The 23,486-nt window shown below is 43.3% G+C and overlaps 1 protein-coding gene across 1 annotated transcript in view; it reads left to right on the top strand.

Moving 5' to 3' along the window:
- RAPGEF5 (Rap guanine nucleotide exchange factor 5) overlaps positions 1-23,269 on the top strand; it is a 46,608-nt gene extending 23,339 nt beyond the window's left edge. Inside the window, exons 2-6 of the mRNA XM_030885208.2 lie at positions 11,736-11,814; positions 17,101-17,245; positions 19,378-19,475; positions 20,706-20,736; positions 23,171-23,269. Coding sequence (XP_030741068.1) covers positions 11,736-11,814; positions 17,101-17,245; positions 19,378-19,475; positions 20,706-20,736; positions 23,171-23,269 — 452 coding nt within the window. The remainder of the gene's footprint in view (positions 1-11,735; positions 11,815-17,100; positions 17,246-19,377; positions 19,476-20,705; positions 20,737-23,170) is intronic.
- The last annotated feature ends 217 nt before the right edge of the window (positions 23,270-23,486 follow it).

The raw sequence follows: 23,486 nt of genomic DNA, 5'->3' as shown, positions 1-23,486 counted from the left end.
AAGGAAGGCAGAGCAGTGATAAACTGGAGATGCAACTCAACTGGGAGCCATGGTCTCTGTTTGGCATGTGGGCCGGCTGTTGCAAGCTCTTCTGACTTTGCAACAAATTAAATGATGGCATCTCACTTTTAAATATTGTCAACTAACAACAGCAATAAAACAAATCTCTGAGGGCTAGATCCCTAGGGCGGTAGTTACTCTTTGGGCTGCTAACCACAAGGTCTGAAGTTTGAAACTACTCGCTGCTCCACGGGAGGATGACGAGACTTTCTACTCCTGTGAAGAGTTGGTCTCAGGATCCCACGGGTGCAGTCCTACCCTGTCCTGATAGCGTGGCGACGAGTCCCAATCGACTCGATGGCAGTGTTGAAGGACTAGACCAGGTGCACAGGCCGGTGGTTTGTGACTCCTACACCATCACACTACCCCCTCCGCTCCTTCACTCACATTTTCTTCATCTCTTCCGGTCCTTCCCAGAAGTTGAGGGGTCATCTCGTAGGTCACCCATTGGCAAAACCTTCACTGGCAACGCTAGCGTATTGGACTCCTTCTCTCTGCCGTCGTCTCCTCAAGCGCATGGTGTTGCGCATTTCGTTCATGCCATTGGGTGCTCGGCTCACTCCCTACCCCATTGTGAGCCTCGAGGCATCACCCACACTTCTGCTTTCCTGTCTCTCTGCCCCCAGCTCCTAGCAGATGTCTTTAGATACATAGTCAGTGCTCAAAGCACAGTGCGCCTTGGTTGATGGCAGCACTTGGAGTACTGGGAGAGGATCGAGTATTAGATCCTAAATGCTGAGTGAAGACTGGTTTACAGTGGGAACCTTGACATAAATTCAGCCTCTGTTGGGTTCTTTAGACCATTAGCCAATAATTTGTAAAGCTTTGCCCTCGGGTAGGGTGGGTTTGAAAGTGGATTTCTGTGAGTCTCTTAGCCATCCCCGGGAGGGGCAGCCTTGTCTTCTGGGGCTTGCCTGAGCATGTGCTTAATGGAACTTGGGGTACTAGGGTTGCTGGGTCAGTCACACCTTGACTGTCCCCAGAACCAACACTATAAGCTTTTCTAACCCGCAGTGGTATGCATACCTCAATCATGGCCCTTTCCCCCTTCGAAGTCCTAGCTGCCACCACAGTCCATCATGATTTGGGGACAATTTCCTTCCGCCACCCCCACCCCCCATGTTCTGTGTCATTAACCGCATGGCTGTGAATCCATTGGGCATCATTAGGGCCTTATGATGATGGTCTCCCTCAGCTAGATGATTCATGGTTTGTCTTTGTCTTGTCATTGCCCTGGTAAGACGTCATAAAAGGGTCTCTATTAACTGTACTTCAGTTGGGGCCTTTTCCCCCTAGAGCACTGGTTCTGAACCTTCCTAATGCCACAACCCTTTAAAACAGCTCCTCATATTGTAGTGACCCCCAACCATAAAATTATTTTCATTGCTACTTCGTAACTTAATTTTGCTACTGTTATGAATTTCAATGTAAATATCTGATATGCAGGATGTATTTCCATTGTTACAAATTGAACATAATTAAACACAAAACAATATGTAATTATATATTGTGAAATATTTATGTATTTTCTGATGGTCTTAGGCAACTCCTGTGAAAGAGTCATTCCACCCCACCAAAGGGGTCACGACCCACAGGTTGAGAACCACTGCCCTAGAATAACCTAAATAATGTTAAACCATTAAACACCAGGCAGTGTTTACTGACTGCCTAACGCTTACCAAGTTCTCTGCTACTTGCTTTACAGGCAGTGGACCTTGAGCAACGAAGGTCTGGCAGGTTTGACCTCAAGGGAGCAGCCCCATTTGTGTACATTTTCTTCCCCCAGCTGCTATGCCAGCGACCCAAGTGTTGCCGATATTGCTTAACACACCGTAGGACACGAATCTTCTGTGTGTGAACAGTTTGTCTCTCCAGCAACTGCTAGCCCCTCGCCCTCCCAATCCCTTCAACTGGAGAGATGACTGACACTGCAATTTTAAATGATACTAGAGCTCACCACGGTGGGTAGCAAGAGGGGAAAGCATCCGCTTATAGGTGGGCACACACAGTTCTTACTTTTGTGGTTCAAGGGTCAATCGTACCGTTCTACAACCTCAGGGCATGTGAATAGGATGCCTCTTGAATTAGCGAAGGCCCAGAGAGGCTATGCCAAGCAATGATGGCTACCCAGCCAGAAATGCAGCCCCGATGTCACTTGTAGCCTGAACACTGTTTTCTTGACCTTTCCCACAGGTGTGGTAGACACACATAGAAGCTGTGATTGTAAGTAAGTTGTCATTGTGCCCAGACTGTGGTAGCAGCTGCATTCGTGGGTACTAATCCCACTTTAGCAATGTAAAATACATGGGAACCCAAACTATGGCTTTTAACAGCATTTGGACTTTTGTTCTATGATTTGGGCATGAACATTGGAAAACCATCTTAATTGTGCCTAATCAAATTACATGCTACCCTTCAGCACTGCTTCTAAAAAAGAAAGCAAGAATGAATGGGGAATTGTAATATTCCAGGGCCAGAAATGGGCTCACTCGTTCAAGGTCACAGTTTTGCTTTGGTTCCTTGAAATAAAGGTCAAGTACACCAATTTAAGAGTACCTTAAATTCCATGGCACTGGAAGCAGGAATCTGGGTGAAACCGAAGAGCTCACAAGCCTCTGGGCAATTCAAGGATGCGCAGAAGCATTGCATACTGCCATTGCGGTAGTTGGCTTAAAGAACTGCTCTCACAGGCTTTGTTTGCTTTCTTGGTACTTGGCGTCTACAGGCGAGTGATGTCACGATGGCCGTGCACTTCCCCTATGAGAGCTGAAACACACAAAAGCACGGTAGCCTTTTAGAATTGTTGCTATGGATTGCATTATGTTCCCCCCAAATGGATTGTAACTCCTGACATCTGTGCTTGTGGTTATAGTCCCATGTGGGAATGGGATGTTTTTATTATGCTAAGGAAGCAGGATTTACACAGGGTCTCTTTTGGTAGCACTGACCAGTAAGCGTTGCTCTGCTAACCTCAAGGTCTGAGGTTCAAAGCCATCAGCTGTTCTGCAGGAGACACATGAGGCTGTCTGCTCCTGTAAAGATTGAGAGCCTGGGAAACCATGTATAGGGTTCTTGTGAGTTCAAAACAATTGGATGGTAGGTGAGGTTTTTTGTTGTTGGTTTTTTTCCTTCGTCTTATAGCAGAATAGATTAAGCGAGCGAGCGAGAACCCAAGATGGGATGAGATTGGTGGCAAGAAACCTGGAGATCTCCAGGGAACCTAGAAGCTGGAGCTGAAGAAACAAGGTTCTCCCTGGAGAGCCACAGCCAGAGAGGCTTCCCTCAGGGCCAGCACTCTGAATTCCAGGTTCTCAGCTCCTAAACGCTGCAGAAAAAATGTCTGCTTGTTAAAGCCACCCTCTGGTGGTATTTCTGTTAGACCAGTCCCAGACACCCACACACCTGTGTTCCAGACAACTTCTAGAATTAAGGGGTTTGTCTTTAAAAATAAATAAAATTTGACTTTGGGGCAACATTTTAGATCAGCTTCTCTAATTTGATTAAATTTATGCGAAAAAGATCTGTATCACACTTCTTAATATTTCACCACAGCACACTCTGGGGTGCTCTAGAAACCAGTGAGTTTTACAGAAGTAAAATGAGATAGATAAAATACTGTAATGTGTACATGAAAGGGAATAAATTTAAGCGAAGTAAAAGAAACATAAGTAGTTCTGTTCTTATGTCTTTTAAAATAAAACAAAGACAGAAAGATCGGTGATAGATGACAGAGCCCAGCCTTGTATAAACATCACACCAAAACTAAACTCACTCCCATCCAGCTGATAGCGAACAGCAACCATATAGGACATCGAGCTGCCCTGTGAGTTAATAAGACCAACTCTTTACTGGAGTAGAAAGCCCTGTTTTTCTCCTGTGCGGTGGCTGGTGGTTTCGAAATGGGTAACTAACTACACCCCTTGGGCTCTAATTATTGATGTGAATTAAGAGCCATTTCTATCAAGGCTTTAATTTTTGATGGCACATTGATATATTTTAATACAAGTTCCATAGTACTCACAGCTGTAATCGTATTTGCCCCCCAGTGTTGATGGTTATCTGCAAGTTACTTTTCTACAACAAGAATATTTGTTCCCTGTATTTTAAAAAACCACTATAAGAACAATCACTTTGGGGCAGGCCAAGGGGGTTGCTCCCAAAAGGATGCCTGGATATTTTGGTTATTTAAAGATGAGCCAAGAATCTGGGATTAGGTTTAGTGATTAATTTCATGAATAGACTCTGAAAGAAAAGTGGTTTTGTTGGCTTTTTGTTGTTGCTGTATATGAATACCAAGGCATTCAGAGAGTTAGAAATCAAAATGAATACGTCTTTTTATTTAGCAAGGTAGCATATATGCCAACTCTGAAGTTGTTTAAATGAAAGATACTTTTATACACAAAGGTGCTTTTCTGCCTGGAGTCTTAAACTACTATTAATTAAGCACTATGTAATATAATAGATAATTACAGGGTTTTAATATGGATGCCAGTACATTTGCTACTCCTTTAAATGACTATTGTTGGCTAATAGTCTTCAGGGAATCATTTATAGAGCTATTGTGGTGCTAAAAATATCTTCCAATGCCAGTGGGACAGCTTTTCTGGAAGCATGGCTCTTATAAAATTCACTTTTATTTGAAGTACATTGTTTTGATTATTTTTTTATTCATATCGCTCAATTACTTCAGAGTCTGCAGCAAAGGTACATCAGTACTGAGAAAAACGAGTAAAGGAAAGCTCTTTGTTATTTAGAGCATTTTCAGAACAATGTATTTGTTACGTAGAGAAAGATTTCATTTAGGAGTATCGGGAATCTTCTTGTTCATTCGGATTTTAACTGTTTTATTCACTAGGATTTTTTGCTGGAGATATTTTTGCGTAACCTCATTGTTTTTATTTTAATTAATATTTCTATGGCAGAAAGATAATTAGGTAAATGCTGTTGAATATTAAATACGGTAGTAGCTGAGGGGAAAATAAGCATTTCTGGGTCAAAGCCCTTAGCAAAATATTGTCATGTGTGAACCGATTAATTGAATTGAATGTCAAATGGCTTTGCTACCATCCAACCAGAATCTCGGTCACTCCGTTCATTATCTAAGGTTATTCCAGAATGAAATGACTGGTTATATCAAAGCTAATGGTGTTGGGTTTTTTTTTTAATCTCAGCTACTAATGGAGTACATCTTGATTAGAGAATAGTTGCAGTCTCATTAAAAGAAACTGACTGTCGGACCATGCAGAGGGGTCCTGTGTGTCACAGGAAGCATGGGAAAGGCTAACGAGTGTCACAGAGGAAAGTCCCCTACTCCGAGTGAAAGGAGGTTCGTTAAGAAGCAATCACAGTTATCGCTGGGCAGCGCTGGGTGAAAATGTAAAGCTCTCCACCTCTCAAGTGGAGAAACCCGCACTGACTGCCAGCGCCAGTGGTGCCGGCTCACAGCAACCCTATAGACCGGTAGTGCTGTCCCTGCGAGGTTCCAAGACCCATTGTGTACGGGAGTCGGAAGTCCCAACGTGAACTCCAGAGTTTGTAGACAGCAGCCCAGTGTGTCACCACTATACCACCAGGGCTCCTTATAGGGATTAATGGCCGATCATTAAGGGAGTAATGATTGATTGTAGATGCGGTTAGTTTCGGCTTGAAGTCTTTTTGACAAATAAAAGTTGGTCACTTGGTTAGGGAGGAATGACTTATGACTTCAGTGTGAGAGACTGCCCAGTTATACTTGATTTGTAGAATTGTAGTCAGTTGTTTCAGTTCCTGGGCGCATTCTTCACAAATAATTTATATCCGGACCCGTCCTGGGTACTAGCACATTTTTCCTGAGAACAGTCATGTACACATTGCCATGCTTCTCCCCAAGAGTTTGTGTCCTGACCTTTGGTTTCTGGAGAGTGCCTGTCGGGTCCCATCATTCTTGGTCTAACTGAAGGGTCTCTAGCGTTCGCTTTGCCTCCCTTTGATCAAGCCCCCACAAAGGGATGCTGATTACCTACAATGGAGTAGCCTTCTGCCAGGGCTTTGTCTGTTTTCTTGAGGAACTTTGGTTAAAAAAAAATGATTTACTTCACTTGCTGAGCTAATCAGTCCCATTTTCAGAGTGAACTAGATTTTATGGGAACTATCATCAAAACCACATTCAAGGAACATTTCTCAGTCAGAATAGAAGTCAAGATATAACAGATCAGGGACATCCAGAAAAAGGAAGTGATTAAACAAGCTCTTTGGTAACAGCCGGTTAAGCCACAGGCTTTTTAAAAAATGTGATTTTATATGAAAGGTCAAATGTTTTTGAGCCACAGCATTTTATAAACTGTATTGTACTAAAGCAAAACAGTAGTTTAAAGTCATAATCATAGAAATGATGAGAACTATAAATATTTCAAAATAGAGCACTCATTATTTTTTCCAACATTTACCCTAAGAAGAAAACCAATAATTTATAATAGTAGTTCAGGAAGGATCTAGATTGTTGAGATTCAACACTATGCATTACCTATGGGGCACCTAGTGATACCTCATTGCTGTGGTTAGAATTATAAGTAAAACATCACTTTCGGTGGCATAGGAGTTATCTGACACTGTGCTCTCTAAAGGAACAAAAACTAGTGATAAGACAGACTCATGCATTTGTGGAGGCTGGCGAGTTCCAGATCACTGGGCCAGGCTTCAGGCTGGAGGGTTCTCCTGGCTCATAGCGTGGTTGCAGGGGCTGGCCAACCCCAGATCAGGTCCGATGGCAGGCTGCTTACTCATGCCTCAAGAGCCAGCGTCAGAGGATAACAAGCTGCATGTAAACTCGGGAGAGCTCAAGTTTTGCCACAGTGTCCAGATAGGGGCTGCATGCAGGCCCCAGCTCCAGGGAAACTCGGCCTTCAACTGACCGACCACACACATCAGATCACAAAGTGGAGTTTACATCTGTCTGCCAAACCACTGAGAAGCGTGGCCTAGCTAAGTTGACATATCGCCTCGATCATCCCACGTGCCTCGGTGTGCAGTGGTAAAGATGTCAAGGGTCATTTGATGTCAAGAACTCCGCCTCTCAGCGCAGTCATTTCGTGGCGTCCTCGGGTGTCGTTTATTTTGGTTCCATGCAATTCTGGATAGGCAGCAGTCTGAAAACTCTGTGAAATTCCGTAGGAGAGTTCTAGAAATCTTAGTTTAATCCAGTGGTATTCACATTTGAAGTGTTATATTCCTCTTCAAAATATGATGTACAGTGAACCCTCGTTTATCGCGGTTAATCGGTTCTAGACCCTACTGTGATAAAAGAAATTCCGCGAAGTAGGATTCCTTATTTGTAAATCAATTATTGTCGTAGTTAGAGCATAGAGGACATGAAAAAACACCCTTTAGTCACCATTACACTCGTATTACCCAATTTATTAAATGAAAAAGGGAAAATACAGTAAAACATTTTGGACGTTACAATTATCATTTATTATATTATTTATGGCACCAAGCGTGTACAGTATGAGCCAATCAGTGGCAGTAATGACAGAGCATGCGCTGTTACGCAAAAACCACGATAGAGTGAAGCCGCGGAAGTCAAGCGGGAAGTGGCGAGGGTTCACTGTATTGCAAATTCATTTTGTATTTCAGTGACTCAACAAGGAAAAATTTATCACAGGTGATAAAGTTAAATATAGCTATGGTTAACTAATACTAATTCCCAAAAGTGAAAAGTCTGGTGGGAATTACCTACAAAAGCAATGCAAAGCCAGATAAAGTTAATAATTTAAAAAAAGCTTTTGGACAAAAATACTTCTGAACATCATGATAAATGTTATTTTCAAAGAGCTTCATATGTGATGCAGAATAATCTTGGAAGTAATATCAGATAGTCAGATATACCAAGATAGCGCACAACCACTGTGTTAATTCTGACAGCAGAACTGCACCCGTGGGTTTATGGGTGTAGCAAGCCTCATCTTTCTCCTACTGAGCAGCCGGTGGTTTCGAACAGTTGATGTTGTGATTAGCAACCCAAGGCCTAGTCTACTCTGCCCTCAGCATTCCTTATATAGAAAGATATATCATGGTTATCAAGTCTCTATACATCTGAATAGTAATAAAAATTCCATGAGTGAATTGTGTGAATCCCCCAGTTCAAACCTCTATTGCCTTTGATGTTTCAAAAGAAACAAAGTTGCCGCCAAATTAGCAATGAAAATAATAAAATCTGACATAACAGCAGGCATTTGGGATTTAACCTCAGGCAAATATCAGACATAAATTTTAAACTCAGAGCAAATTTGGTATTTCTTCAGATTTGACATGTAGTTTATAACAGTAAGTAAACCTTTTTAATAGCACTCCCCTCTTTATAAAACAAGCAAATCTGTTGTAGCTTTCCAGAGTCTCCAGGTTGTCAGGAATTTATCAGAGATCAGCACGAAATATTACTTGAGTTCTTTAATCAAAGACCTAAGGGCAAATACCTTACCTTTTTCCATTTTGGTTTTTATTTCAGAAATTCTGTTGAACCCCTGCCCTCCAGGCAGATTATACCAAGGGTTAAATTAACTTTCAACCCAGTAATCAGAGAAAAGATTGTTAACAGTGAGAAACTCAATATTTTCCTTATATGTTATTTGACATTAAAAGTTTCCATAATTTAACCCAGCAAATTTTTTAGCCACAGCATATATATATATATATATATCTTTTTCTGTGACTTAAAAAGTATAAAGATCTGTAACTATAAGCTTCAATTATTCCTTAATTCTATTTCATGTTAATAAGTTTTTAAAATCTTGCAGAAAAAAGTTAAAATCTTGGGAATTGTTTAAACCTATCTACTAACTGTAAGGAGCCCTGGTTGCGGAGTGGCTTATACATTCATCTAACTAGAAGGTCAGCGGTTTAAGTCTCCTAACTGCTCCACAGGAAAAAGAGGAGGCCGTTTGCTCCCATAAAGATTTTAAAGTTTTGGAAACCCAAAGATGTAGTTCTGCTCCGCCCCCTATTGTTGCTATCAGTCAGAACCAACACACTGACAGTGAGTTTGGTTTGGGTTCAGTGCATACTAACTTTAAAGATCCTGTGGGAGTGGCATCTGATCTCCAGACTTCACCAGGCAGACCACTAATCAAACTACCCTCAGGTGGCGTCCTCTGAGGCAGAGGTCAGACGGATCTCCACCCTCCAGCATTCTTCCTTAGGTCTGACACCAACTGTCCTACCCTCAGCACTCTATGCTGCACTTACTGCTTCGGACGCGGTCCATACTCCATTGTAATGGCCACACTCAATGGCCGTGTGTTGGGTCGGTTGGAAAAAAAAAAAAGAGTTGTAAGAGCCCCCAATAAAATAAAATAAAAACAAAGAAAATAGTTTGAAAATGATGATGGCAACATATGTACAAATGTTCTTGATATAATTGATGTATGGATTGTTATAAGAGCCCCCAATAAAATGATTTATTAAAATTAAAAAATTTAAAAAAGGAAATCATCACGATAGGCACTTCTCAGGTGAGTTCACAGAATACAATTCAGTATGGGAAACTCTGAGGATACAGTTCTTGTCTCAAGACGTCCTTCCTCCTAGTCCTGCGCACAGACATGCTAGGGGTTGGAATTCACTGGACTTGATAGGTTTGGGGGTTAAACCTTCCAGAGGTAGACCCCCAGCCTTTCTTCAACCAGCTGGTTGGGTTTGAACAGCCAACCTTTCAGCTCATAGTTAAGCACTATCCAACGGCGCCACCCCATGAGTCCAGATATCATCCCAAGCCTCGAGATCAAATTTTTGTGTTCATAAACATAATCTTGTTTACACTGATTAATTTTAAGGTAAGTGCTAGTCATTTAAATTTAGAATAAATTTCTTACTTTTTTGTGTGTAATTTGGAGGCCATAAAGACTTCATTTGGTAAATGTACAGAAAACGAGGTCTGGGAGGTCAGTGAGGGAGGATGGCCGCCGCCTCCCTGAGAATCGCCAGGTCAACAGTGGCTGCCCGTCTGCCTGAGAACTACGCAGTCTGAAGCTGACTCACACACCAGCTTTGCGGGAAGTTCTAGAAGCATTATTTTCAGAAAAAAACAAACAAATTTCCTACCAATGAGTCCCAAAGGAGGCAAAAGATAATGAAATTCATAGTCCTAAGAAATAGTATAATTAGATTACTGCATCTTCTATCAAACAAAGAAACGTATCCAGCGCTCCGGGGCAAGTAGAATGATTTTTTTTAATGATAGCTTATGTGTGTTTTCTGGCACACGGTTTTAATGTGTTCATTAGACAGTCCAAGAGGCCCAGGACCCTGAAAGCTCAAGCTATCCTGCACTAGTGAGGTCAAGGGTATATTCATGATAAATTCTGTAGAGCTTAATAAAAAATCCTGATTAAAAAAATGCATGTACGTATTTTGGTAAATCACATTTTGCATTCATTACAAAAACAAATCACATTGTGGAAGTCATTATTAAGTGAATGTCCCCAAAAATTCTGAAATTTGTCTTTCATCCCATTTACAACATAGAGCTACAGCACTCTGTTCTATGTAGTTATTTCTACACTCAAACTTAGAATGTTTAGAATTTGGCAACATCAGTGTTGTCCGGTCTATAGATTCATTGCTCGTGTACTTTATTCCTGCTTCACTGAAAAATTGGTATCCTGAATGTAATGCTATACATTAAATCATACCATTAAAATTAATTTTAAGATTATCGACAACCAGAGACTCACTGCAAAATCTGTACTTGGCATTTTGCCTGTGACCTTTTCTTTCATTTGGAAATGGTTTTAGAGGTCAGAGTGTGCTGCATTTAAGCTCCCTCGCTGACTTTGAGTCATTTCCAACTCCTTGTGACACTACAGGACATTGTGGAGCCACACCTCTGGGTTTATGGGTCTACCGTAACTCTTTTCGGCAATAGAAAGCCCCATCTTTTTCCTTGAGGAGGCTGGTGGGCTCAAACTCCTGACCCTGTGGTTAGCAATTCAATATGAAGCCCACTAGGCTACAAAGGCTCATTTTGCCTGCATAGCAGTTCTGTCTTGTTTAGCGGCTGGACATCTACAAGAGCACTCAAGGCCAAGAGGCAATGCAAAGGAAGCTTGTTTTTGTTCGTGGGCACAGTGGGAAGGCGCCCTAGAAGGCGCCGGGGGTGCTGCTGGATGCTGCCTCTTGGAGCCTTCAGGAAATCACTCACCACTTTCCCAGCTTCTTATAATTGCATTTGCGAAAAAAAGATGAATGACCTTGGAACCTGATATGCGCCCTCTGGGTTTTATTATCCATTGTTCTTGACTTCGGTTTTGGAAAATGGCTTTGGAAAGCCTTAATTTATTAGAACAGGCAGACTTCATTCTCAGTAGGACAAGAGTCTCATGAAATTTCTCTCTGAAGCATGTTATTTATTATGCATTAGCTTGCTGTAACATCCTTACCAATCAAGGTTATAGGGGGAAATGGGCAGTTTTATGTTTAGAATGCTTCTCAACAACAACAAGAATACCTTGTTGCTCGAGACATTCTATGTAAGGGGTTTTGAAAATCTGAACCTTAATAAACAATGTACTTCGTGGCTAAAGTTCTCCATTCCAGTGCCCCTGCCTCTGTACCATGCACCATCACCATGTGCTTTGGGGGCCCGAGAAGCAGCAGCCGCGCCCTTCACCCGTGCTGACTCTGTGTGTCTTCTCTCTCTGCAGAGACTCTCCTTGATGACTTCCTCCTCACGTACACCGTCTTCATGACAACGGACGACCTGTGCCAGGCGCTGTTAAGGCAATATCCTTCCTTACCTTCGGGGTGCTGTGTCATCCTTCTCTCAGACAGATGTCTCCCATGAGGAGTGAACTGCCTCTCGTCATTCACTCACCCCCACACTAGTGTGTGGACATGTTAAGTATTACTGTCATGGCAGTCGATGTGAAAGATGAAATGAGACAGAACCAACCAGGGGTGCTGGTGATGGCGGGCGGCTCTTTCCACAGTCTGCATTGTGGGTGCGTTGGATGGTGTATGTCACGCGTTCTTAGAAGCCATGCCTTACGATTGCTTTGAAATCTGGAGGGTCATTTGGCCTATCGAGTAAGCCCCAGAGTCAAGAAGGTTGGGTAGGTTGGTAATACCCTGTTTCCCCGAAAATAAGACAGTGTCTTATATTAGTTTGTACTCCCAAAGATGCGCTAGGTCTTATTTTCAGGGGATATTTTATTTTTCCATGAAGAAGAATACGGTACACATTTATTGTTTATTGATTTATGAAAAGAGACCTCACACTTCCTGTCTGCTCCGGCTGCGCTGCGGCCAACAGTGAGCTGCGTGGCAGTGCCTGCTGCTACAGTCCAGAGCCCAGAGTTACGGTAGCTTTGGGGGAGGAGTTATTTTCGGGGAGGTCTTATTCACAGGGGATGTCTTACTTTTGGGGAAACAGGGTATCACCCAGTAAGTGGATTTAGAAAGCCACTTGCCGGTAGCTATGTGACGTCATGTTTCTGAGTATGTGTCTCCAGAGAACACCAGCCATTCCTCCACACGTGAGACCAGAATACCCCCCGGAATGAGCTGTCACCTTCCGACTTTGTCACTGCATGCTCTTTTAGAGTGGTGGTTGTGACCGGAAGGTGAATGGCTGGTGAAGCAAGCCTGACAGTTTATTCATGAGGCAAAAGAGGTGTTTCATGGAAACACGGAAAAACCAAACTGCAAAGCCAAGTTAACTTACTGAAAGCTTTCAAATGGGGTTCTTGCCCCCTCTGGTTAAATAAGATGCTTCTGAAGCATGTGCAGTAAGCTCTTAAAGTATAACGTGTCCATAAAACCAAACTGACAATTCCGCTATAGCCCACACGAAGGTTTTTGGGGAATGAGGTTGCAGGGTGGGGGTGTACTCCGAGGGGGCTTCAAAAAAGTTCATGGGCAATTTGCATTATGTCATCATTCCTTTTATCCATAACTGTTAAAAGCCTTCTCCTTGTGTGCTCTAAGGATGATGTTCCTGATTATCCTCTCTTCCTGTCCGATTGTCATAGCTTTCTCCACACGTTATCAGAGTTCCTGCTTAAAAGAATACTGTAGGACTCAATAAGTAGATTCTGTTCATAAATATGTGAACTAGAAATGGAGTTTACTTTCTGATCTGTGAATCAAAGACGGCCTGGTGGCCCTGTGGTTTAAGCAGGGGCTGTTAACTAAAGGGAAGATCAGGGTGTCTGTTCTCATCGAGAGCGACAGCCTCGGAAACCATGGGAGCGGTTCTGCTCTGCCCCGCGTGGCTGCCATGAGCCAGCACTGTCACAGGAGCCAGGGTTTGGTACTGGCTTTGGTAACCATTGGTCTCCTAACCATGGGCCAGCAGTCTGAAACCACCAGCTGATCCTGAGGCGGCTTCCTGCATAAAGAGAGAGCAGTCTGAGAAACCACGGAGCACTCTACCCTGCCCCTGGGGTCCCTGAGTCAGAACCGGCAGTGAGCTTGGCTTTGGGTTTGGTTTGTGTAAGTAAACCAAGCTACTGACCATTTGACACTTTTTGTAATCAGTCCACAAAACTGATCTTGAAACATAATTTTGAATTTAGAAATTTTCAGTACTATGCATAGAGTGCTCCCATTGTTTCCAAGTACATTGTTCCCAAGGGCTTCAGTAAGGGGTACATGGTTTGGAATCCCTCCATCGTTGAAAGTATTGCGGAACTCTATCTGTGAGCTAATTCCATCTACATTTTGTCACTATCATGTTACCCGAAGAATTGCCATCCAATGACAAATGTAAAGTGTGTTCTACAGAAAATGAAGCCCCCCAAACAAGCCTTTGTCCTCCAGTTGATGTGGGCACACCGCGCGTGACGCTGGAGGAGAGAGTGGAACTGCCCCACCGCGCGCCCTCCTTAGGAAGCAGACTGCACGTTGCTCTCCTGTGGATGAGGATCCGGTTTCCACTTTGAAGTTGAATGCTTAACCACTCTAGAACTTCTTTACAGCAAGTTAGATGCCTTTAAATTATTGTTTTTAATTGTGAGTCTACTATTATAATGGATAAGCAATCCATTCTTAACTTAGGAGTGAATACATAAATCCTAGGATGTACCTGAAGACTCTAAAAATTTTATTTGGATTTTAAGAAATCTGAGCTTGTGAACAAGAGTGTTACATGAAAATTTTAATTCAGATCCTTCCCAAAAATACAGCTCCCTGCCATGGAGTCAGTGCCAGCTCACAGCGACGGTAGAGGGCAAGGTAAGCCTTCCCCTGTGAGTGGCCACAACTGTAACTCTTCCCAGGAGTAGACGCCCCTCTTTCTCCCGTGGACTGGCTCGTGGTGTCATCCAGCTGGCATTGCAGTCGGCAGCCCATTGGGCAGCCAGTGCACCACCAGCCCTTTGATTGCGTATCTAAACCCATGGCGTCTTCAACGATGTGAGCCTGTATTCTTCCTGTTGACTATTTCTGTGTATTCACATATACTTTGCCTTTTATGAGTGAATATAAACCACAGACAAAATGGCATTCATTTTTAACCGGAGATGTTTTTATGCATATTTCAGTAAGGCATTCATATCCCACTACCACCAACTTCTAAAGGGTGATTCCATTTACTTCGTTTCCCCCTTGATTGTTTTTAAACATTATTTATTGATTTGGGCCATATCTTCTGGTTTGGGAGTCTTAGATAGATATTGTTATTATCATAAATGCCTTTCTGGTTTTATTATCATTTGAGAGCATTACTTAAGCTTATAGAGCCCTGGGTTCATTGTAGTGTACTGAAGTTTGGATTTTTACTCTATGCCTTACCTACTTACTACCTGCTGCCTACTTCCCAGCTTAATTTGCAAAGCAGTGTAATCTTGTCACACTGCTGCTGGAATCATTCCTACTCATAATGACCTTTTCGGGCAGAGTGGAGCTGCCTCCTGGGAGCACTGGTGGCACAGTAATTATGAGTTGGGCTGCTAACTGCACGGTCTGCAGTTTGAGACCCCCAGGCACTCCATGGGAGAAAGATGAGATTTTCTACTCCTGTAAAAGTGAGTCTCAGAAACCCACAAGGGCAGTTCTACCCTGTCCTACAGGGTCACTGTGAGTCAGCAACCACTCTACAGCAGTGAGTTTAGTTTGAGAGCTGTCTCATAGGGCTCCCAAGAGTGTAAATCTCTGAAGACACTGACTGCCACATCTTTCTCCCATGGCATAGCTGATGGGCTTGAACCACCATCCTTTCATTTAGCAGGGGAGCTCTTTACCACTGCCCTACCAGGTCCCCTCCCAATATAATGTCGTATGGTCAAATTGTAAAAGAATGTATGACTCAAATAAATAATACTCACTGAATAGAGAAGGGCGGTTGAATTTCCAGCCCTTGAAATCATCCTGTCCTGCTGGGCAGTAATTGTAGAGCACATCATCTATGCAGCTTTACTAAAGACTCATATCTTTGTCTCAATATGTGACCTAAAAAATTGTTACCATTTCCTAGCTTTCCAGCTTTCCCCCCATATTAATGAGGTCATTATAATTGCAGAAAAGGACATTTGCACAGTCGAGAGAATGTAGGACAAGTCTCTATATTATGCCTCTCAAGAAAGAAATGAGAAGAACTAGATAACGTGAGCAAACTCATTGTGTGGTTTTCTGATTTTATTTTATAGATGAGAATCAGATAGCCTTACTGTAAGTTCCACACAAGGGAGAGCTGGTGGGGAATGTTTTTAACGGACTTGATGGCAGTGAGAGAGAGGGCTAATGAAATTACTCATACAAATAAGCACGGTGGACAAAATGTATCGTTCTAAATACACCTTTTTCTACTCAACACCATGTCGCCGAGGCCCTATGTGAGAAAGTACTCGCTAGCCCATCATCCTTCTAGCTGTAGAAGCTAGTCCATTAAATGGAGACAGTACTTTCAAGAGAACTGGTGGTGCAGTGGGCAGAGCACTTGGCTGCAAATTGAAAGGTTGGTGGTTCAAGTCCAACAACCTCTCTGTGGGTGCCAGATGTGGCAGTCACTCACATGAAGATTCATGGCCTTGGAAACCCCATCTGGCAGTTGTACTTGCTCCTACGAGGCAGACAGCCGTGAGTAGGAGTCAATTCAGTGAGCGTGGGTTCAACTTGTTTATTTAGTTAGTAATGACTTGGATAACTATACCAAATTGTGGAAGTGTTTAGGTAATTTCTTTAGTTTTGTTTTCACATTTTATTTTGATGACAGTTAACACTCAATTTTAGCCATATCTTTGCACACTCATCCAATTCTTTTCAAATAAATTCCTAGGGGTAGACATTTGAATCATTGCAAATTGTATTCCAGAAAGGGCCCACTAATCTGTGCTTATTTGAGACTAGCTTGGAGGTAGGTCATTGGGGAAGAAAGATGAGGCTGCTTCCTCCAATAAGGAGTCACAGTCTCAACAATACTAGGGAACAATTCGACTGTCCTACAGGGTGACTGGGGGTCAAAGTCAACTCTCCAGAAGTGGGCTTGGTTTTGAATTTTTCAAGTGGTCACTAAGAAACTCCAGTGGCGTTGTGTGTGAAATGTGGGGCTGCTAACCACTGGTCGTTGGGGTAGACCCACCAGCCGCTCCTTGGAGACGCATGAGACTGTCTGCTCCCTGACAGATTTGCACTCTGCAGTGTGGATTTACAGGAATCCGCTGGAGCAGTTCCAGCTGATCCTATGTGATCGTTAGGGGTTTCATTTGTCTTAGAGGTCACTGGCTTTACAGGATATGAACGTCCGAGGGTTCTGGACCATCTGGCCTAGTTCGGATGGAAATCTCATTGAATTAATATTCACCTACATTGTGGGGCCAGAGTGTGGTGTCTCACTCCTGGCTCACGGCCTGCCAGCCTGCATACCTAAGGTATTTTCCTGAGTCTGCTTTTGTTCTTTTGGTACATGCCATTGCTCCTCTCACACGTGTGTTCTTCTTGCATGTGTGCATGTTGTAGATTCTTTGAAAATAGAGTTTAGCATGCGATGTGCAAAGACTAAATGGATCTCTTCAGTTTTTTGTTTTTTTCTTTACTTTCAACAATGTAATGTTATTTCTTAACCACTTGCACCTATTCTGCTAAGAAGTATCAAGGCAAAGAAGACAACTCAGACGTCCCTTGTAGGAAGCGTAAAGTCCTGCATCTTGTTTCCCAGTGGATTGCTCTCTACAAAGACTGGTTACATGAAGATGAACATTCAAAAATGTTTTTAAAGGTAATATAAGACTTCTTGATAGTCTTTGATGCCAAATGATTGGTCTTATTACCAGTTATGCATTTCAAAGATCATGTTCAACTTTGTTGATCGTATTCAAGATGTGATTTTAAAAAAGTGTGAAACTCATTTTGACTACTGAGCCCTGATGGTCCCTACAGAGATAGAAACTTGCTCTTTTACATTTTAAATCACTATGAAAAAGTAAAGTGGAAGACCAATTTTAAAAATAATTTATTTGTATGTGCTTCTTGTTGAGGATTCGCACAGCAAAACACACAAGAAATCCTACATGGCCATCAGTGACGTGATTACCCCGAAGCTATGTAACACCTCCGTTTCTGAAATGTCCCCCATATTAGCATCAATGGGCTACCATCTCAGATTCCTACCCAGTCCTTCAAGTTGCTGTTGTCAATTTGATCCCATATGCACGGTTCTTAAGAGAGCACAGTGCTCAAGGCAGACATTCTTTAGCAGTTAAGCTAAGCTATGGCTTGGGTTTAGGATGTCGGGCTATTTTTGGTCTCAGGTGTAAAGATCGTCTCACTGCAGCAGTCTTGCAGGTTTTCCCAGACTCCGTGGCACCAGATTGCTTCAGTTACAGGACTGTATGACTTCTTAATATTCTTTGGACTCCGTGAGAATGTGAAATTCTGTTCTTCTATAGAACCCTTGATCAAACTATTAAGTAATGATAGCAGGGCATGAACCAGTTCTGCTGTTCTTGTAGCGAAGGATCCAAGTGTTTCTGGAGGCAATTAGCCATTCTACTAAGTCTACGCTTCCACTGGTAGAAAGGTAAATTCCCCTCCGTTAAGGGGTTAGAGTCCTGGTGGCATAGTGGTTAGAAGTTGGGCTGCAAATCTGAAGGTAAGCCATTCAAACCTACCAGCCTCTCCTTAAGAGACAGATAGAGGTTTCTACTCCTGTGAAGAGTTACAGTTCTAGAAACTCTAGAGTTGTAGAAACCACCCGCAAATGGCAGGGGCCGTTCTACCAAGTTGGCATCAGCTGAATGTCAGTGAGTGAGAATTTAAGGTTATTTTATGTAAGTCTGGAATTTTGTTTGCATGTGAAGTAGTAAGTTACACCAAAACATAGTTCAAAACCTGACACTTTTTAATGTACTGAGGTTCACGTTCGACTTACTAGCTTCCGTCGGGTTGACTCTGATTTACAGTAACCCGTATGTATCAGTAAAACTCTCCTCCATCAAGCTTCGGAGGGCAATTGTTTGGGAAGTAGATCACCAGGCATGTCTTCTGAGGGGGCTCTGACTCCATTCAAATCTCCAGCCTTTCAGTTAGTAGCCAAGCGTATTAATAGCTTGTACCCCCGAGGGACTCCAGATTAAACTAACCAGTTCCATATATATATATATGTATGTATGTATGTATGTATCTATCTATCTATCTGTAAACCGATTGGCTGGAAAATTTTGTATCAATTCAAAAATCTATTAAGATATGCTCTGAAACATTGGCAGGACATGGTATGTTTTGAGAAATTTAAATAATTCTTCATAAAATTAATAGTCACTTAGATTTGTCTTTGGGAGATAGAAAAGCTGCTTAATTTGTCTGTAATCATTAATAGGCACCGCTATCTTTTCTACCTAGCTGATCCCTGCAGATGGTAGCACAGAGCTATATTCCGTGACCACTGAAGCCATGTGAAGGGTGTGGGTTCCTAAGGAGAAGCAGTCGAATGGGATTTGAACAGTGGGCCAGGGGCCGGGGGCCTGTTTCAGAACAGGAACGTGCCCAGACTGATTGTGCCTTTCATGAAGGAACCCACTTTGAGTTCAACCTTCCGTTGTCATTTAGATATCCCATTAAAAAGTTGTTTAATCAACACGGTGACCACATTTCTTGTTGTTTTTCAATACAGTTGGTTATTTTAATTCAATTGCCTTTGTGGTTGTTGTTCTCTTCCAAATGATGATGTGGCTATAGTAGGGTGGTGGGGGATGGAAACAGAGGAGCCTAGCAGTTGCGTGAGCGGCTCAGAGGTCTCCCTGGTACTTGGTGTAACATCTCCCATAGGCAGGGTCGCCATTGCATGAGTCTCAATCCTTACTACGAAGTGGCCATCAACCATGTCAGTTGCCGTTTGTGTTTTGTCCCCAGACCATATACAGGAATGTACTGGACGATGTGTATGAGTATCCAATGCTTGAAAAAGAATTGAAAGAGTTTCAGAAGATCCTGGGGATGCACCGGCGTCAGTAAGTGTTCTCTTAGTGCAGTTACTGAAAGAAAGCAACTCCCACTGGGACGGCATCACGGGTGTCTTCTGCGTAAAACTGGTGCTGAACCTTTTGATGCTGGGGTTCATCTTGATTCCTTAGCGTTTGTAGTAGTAAATTCTGTATTTTTGTTTTTATATTTCAAAGTGAGTAAATAATGAAATCAAGCCTTTGACTTTTTGGGGGTGCTATTTTCTTTTAACACGTTTTTAACACTGGTAGAAATAAACTGGGCCATAACAACCTATGTACATAAAAAACTCATCCCTTGATAAACTATCATTTACTTTTAATGATCTTAAGTATTAAACTTGCCTCTGGAATAGGAACTTAACGCCTATTTATGAAGTATTTGAGAACGCATAGGAGCTATGTCTTTTTTAATTATAGTTTTTTGGTATATAAAATCACATGTAACACATATTAGCAAGTGTTATACATTGCACTTGGTAAAAATGCACACAGCAGAACACTTCATTTAACAATTTCTGCATATAATCTTCTGCAGAAGACCTCTTTCATGTTTAAAAGCAAGGGTGGTATTACTCTGAGGACTAAGGCTGTGCCTAAGCCAGCCATGGTATTTTCATCCGACTCGTGTGCGTGTGAAAATTGGTCACTGAATAAGGAAGTCAAAGAACACTTGATGCTGAAGAACACGGAAGTGCCCGGGACTCCCGAAGCGCAGACACTTCCAGCTTGGAGAGCGTGTCCCGAGCGCTCCTTGGAGCCAGAGTGGCAAGAATTCATCTCATGTGCTTTGACGTGTTACCAGGAGAGCCCTGTGGGGATTGCAGAACCTCTGCCCTGAACAATTCGTGTAGGAACCGGTGGTCAGGGAAACTCATTTGCCACGCACCTTTCCCCCTCAAGTGCAATATCGCGTTGAGGAAGAGGAAGGAAAAGAAACCCGATCCATCTCGACTCCTTCATATCGGCAGTATCTCACTGCACTGCGGATTGACCAGCCTCCCTCCTTATTAATGCAGTAAAGAAAAAGAGAAGGCATGATTTCATTTTTAGATAGAACTAACAAAGTTCATTCTAAATGAAAATAGCACTGTGTTTCTTGACCAAAACCTCTGCCTAGAGTCTGAAAACCACGCAGCTTTGACCAGAAACACATGCAGGCACGCACGCACCCCAAATAAAGAACCGGTGTTTATCTGGGTTGGGGTGAAGACTAACTTTGTGTCCTCTCCCTTTCAGCACTGTGGATGAATACTCGCCCCAAAGGAAGGTAAGCCGGCTCCCTGTGCTTCTTACCTGAGGGGGCTGCTGAGGTAGTGCAGTCGGCAGAGCGCGCTTGGCTCCCAGGGCAAGTCTTCAGGACAGGAGGAAACTGCCCCAGCGAGCAGGGCCCGGTGCAGGAGCCCGGCTGCAGCTCGCGGCACCTGCCTGCTGCCTCCAGGTTCCCTGTGAAGGGCCAGATCCCACCTCAGCCACGTGCCCTCAACTTTAGGACTTCCTGCATTATTTCCTGGGGCGTTTGCACTCACAGCTCACTTAGTATTCCCAGAATGGTATAAATTAGAATTAAAAAGCACTCGGAGGGGGTGGGGCAAAGCAAGACTTGGTGGTGAATAGAGCCGTGTTGGAAGGGAAACGGTTGTACTTTTTAACACGGCACAGGAGCGATGGTAGCAAGCGTGAACTGCTGTTCCCTGTGCAACCTGGGTGTGCGTCGACTTGGTGAAGGAGGGTGGGGCATATGAAATGGGTTGTCAGCCACAGATCGTTTCCGGTTTTAACTTTAGGTTTACCTCTATTTTATTCTTTAAACGTTGTGTTGTGAAGTGGGTGAAGGTTTATAGAGCATCTGTTCTCCATTCGGCAACCCACCCAGCCTCCCACGGCCCTGCCCCTTTCCACCGTTCTCCGCCCCTTTGCCCTCTGATTGGATTTCACTTTCTCTACCACCCAAATAACACCTTCGGCCCTCTAACCTGTGACTTCCCGGGCCCCACCCCGCAGCCACGGACGTCTCATTGTTGTTTCATAGCAATGGTTTTGTACAACACCTGTCCTCTCCCGATGGACTTATTTCACCCAGCAGCGCGTCCTCCAGGCTTGTCCATATCATGAGGTGTTTTGCACACTCATCTTGTTTTCTCAGTGTTGTGTGCTTCCCTGTGGTGCGGGTGGACCCATGCTTGTTCATCCATTCTTCTACCGATGGGCATTTAGGTGGCTTCTATCTTCTTACTAGTGTGACGCGGCCTGCAGTGAACATATGTGTGCATGTTCCTGTCCATGTTACCCTGATCTTCAAGGGTGTGTGCCAAGTGGAGTGACCCCTGGGTCCTCTGATATTCGTAGTCCTATTTTTGTTTTTTTCAGGAAGAGTCATCCCGCTTTCTACAGTGACTGTCCTGTACAACAGTCCCACCAACGGGATGGGAGGCTCCCGGTCTCACCACACCCTCTCCAGCATTTGCTGTTTTGTTTTACTGAGCTTTGCTATTAGCATGGGTTTGACATAGTACCTCGTCGCTGTTTCGATCTGCATCTCTCATTGCAAGCATTTCTTCATGTGCTTGTTGGCTGGCTGGCTTCTCTGGTAGATTGTCCGTATCCTCTGCCCATGTTTGATTGTGTTGTTCATCCTTTTTTCCTGAGGGTGTCGAATCTTTTTCATAGGCTTTAGAGAATAGTCCCTTGTCCAAATAGGTTGCTGCCAAATCTTTCCCCAGTCTGTGGCTTCTCTTTGGACTCTGTGGTGAAGTCTTTAGATGCACATCAATGCCTAATTTTTATGAGGTATCACCCATCTATTTTGTCTTTTGTGTGTGTATGTGTGTGTGTTTTGTTAGGTTTGGTAATGTGTTTATGTCATGCATTTGAGCAACTAAGTTTGTCCTTATTTTTTTGTTGGTGATGTTTAGAGTTTTTAGGTTTTATATTTAGGCCTTTAATCCAGCTCGAGCTAATTTTTGTGTTTGATGGGAGGCGTGGACCTTATCTCATTCATTTGCACACGGAGCTCTGATTGGCCGGCACCATTCATGGCCAAGGCCATCTCTCCCTCATTTGATGTGGAGTGTTAGGCCCTGTGTCAAAAACCAGTTGTCTGTGTGTTGAGGAATTTCCTTCTGGGTTTTCAGTTTTGTTCTATTGGTCTGTCAGTGTACAGGTGCCAAGCCATTTGGCTACTGTGTCAGCCCCATTTTTGGTCTACACCGATATACCAGGTTAATGATAATCATAACCATACATCGGTTCCACTTAAGGAAGTCAGCAGAAGTATGAAATGATCCCAAAAGCCGCTTCTCTGAAAAGGACAGAAGGTGGAACATCAGACTGTGATAACGAACTTGAAAGTTGGTGTTAGGATGGGGCAACGATGGCCTTTCTCTAGGGGAGAATCCAGAGACATCGGTAGTGGCCAGAGGTGGAAGATTGTGGACTGAGTCTCGGGCACGTTGCAGGAATAATCACAGGGGCGTTTTGCCTGCGCTGACCATGTCCCAGGCCCATCATTTTGTTCAGAGTCCCCACCTTCCCATGCATTCACTGAGGCAACTCCCAGTTTATTTGTCCGCGCTTGGAGGGGTGGAGCTCCTCTTTTTAAAAATTGGCTAACTCTCTTGGAACATGTTATAAACAGCAGTGGTTTTTCTAAAGGGCAGGAATACATTCATTCATTGTTTGTTCTCTTCCCCCGCTTCTCACAGAATAAAGCCCTTTTCCACCAATTCAGTCTGAAGGAGAACTGGCTCCAGCACAGAGGCGCTGTGACGGAAACAGAGGAAAGTGAGTATGCTTTTAAGTGAGCGTTTGGGGTGGGAGGTTCGAGCCACCGTCCTCTAACAAGAATATACAGACCTGCCTCGCACTGCCCTCTGAGAATCAGCCATGGTGGTCTGTCTTCTCTTGCTTGGAACATGGTGATTTTCTTCGGTCACAGCATACCATCATCAGAAAGAGCCAAGCACTAGAAAAGGAATCACACTGAGTGAAGTAAGGGGGTCACTGAGAAGAAGGGAAACT

Source organism: Echinops telfairi, unplaced genomic scaffold (genome assembly GCF_000313985.2).
Source record: "Echinops telfairi isolate 266 unplaced genomic scaffold, ASM31398v2 ScPeMD7_23;HRSCAF=83, whole genome shotgun sequence".
In the NCBI taxonomy this organism is placed as follows: Eukaryota; Metazoa; Chordata; class Mammalia; order Afrosoricida; family Tenrecidae; genus Echinops; species Echinops telfairi.
The sequence above is the reverse complement of the archived record's forward strand: the minus strand, read 5'-3'. Positions and strand labels throughout refer to the sequence as shown.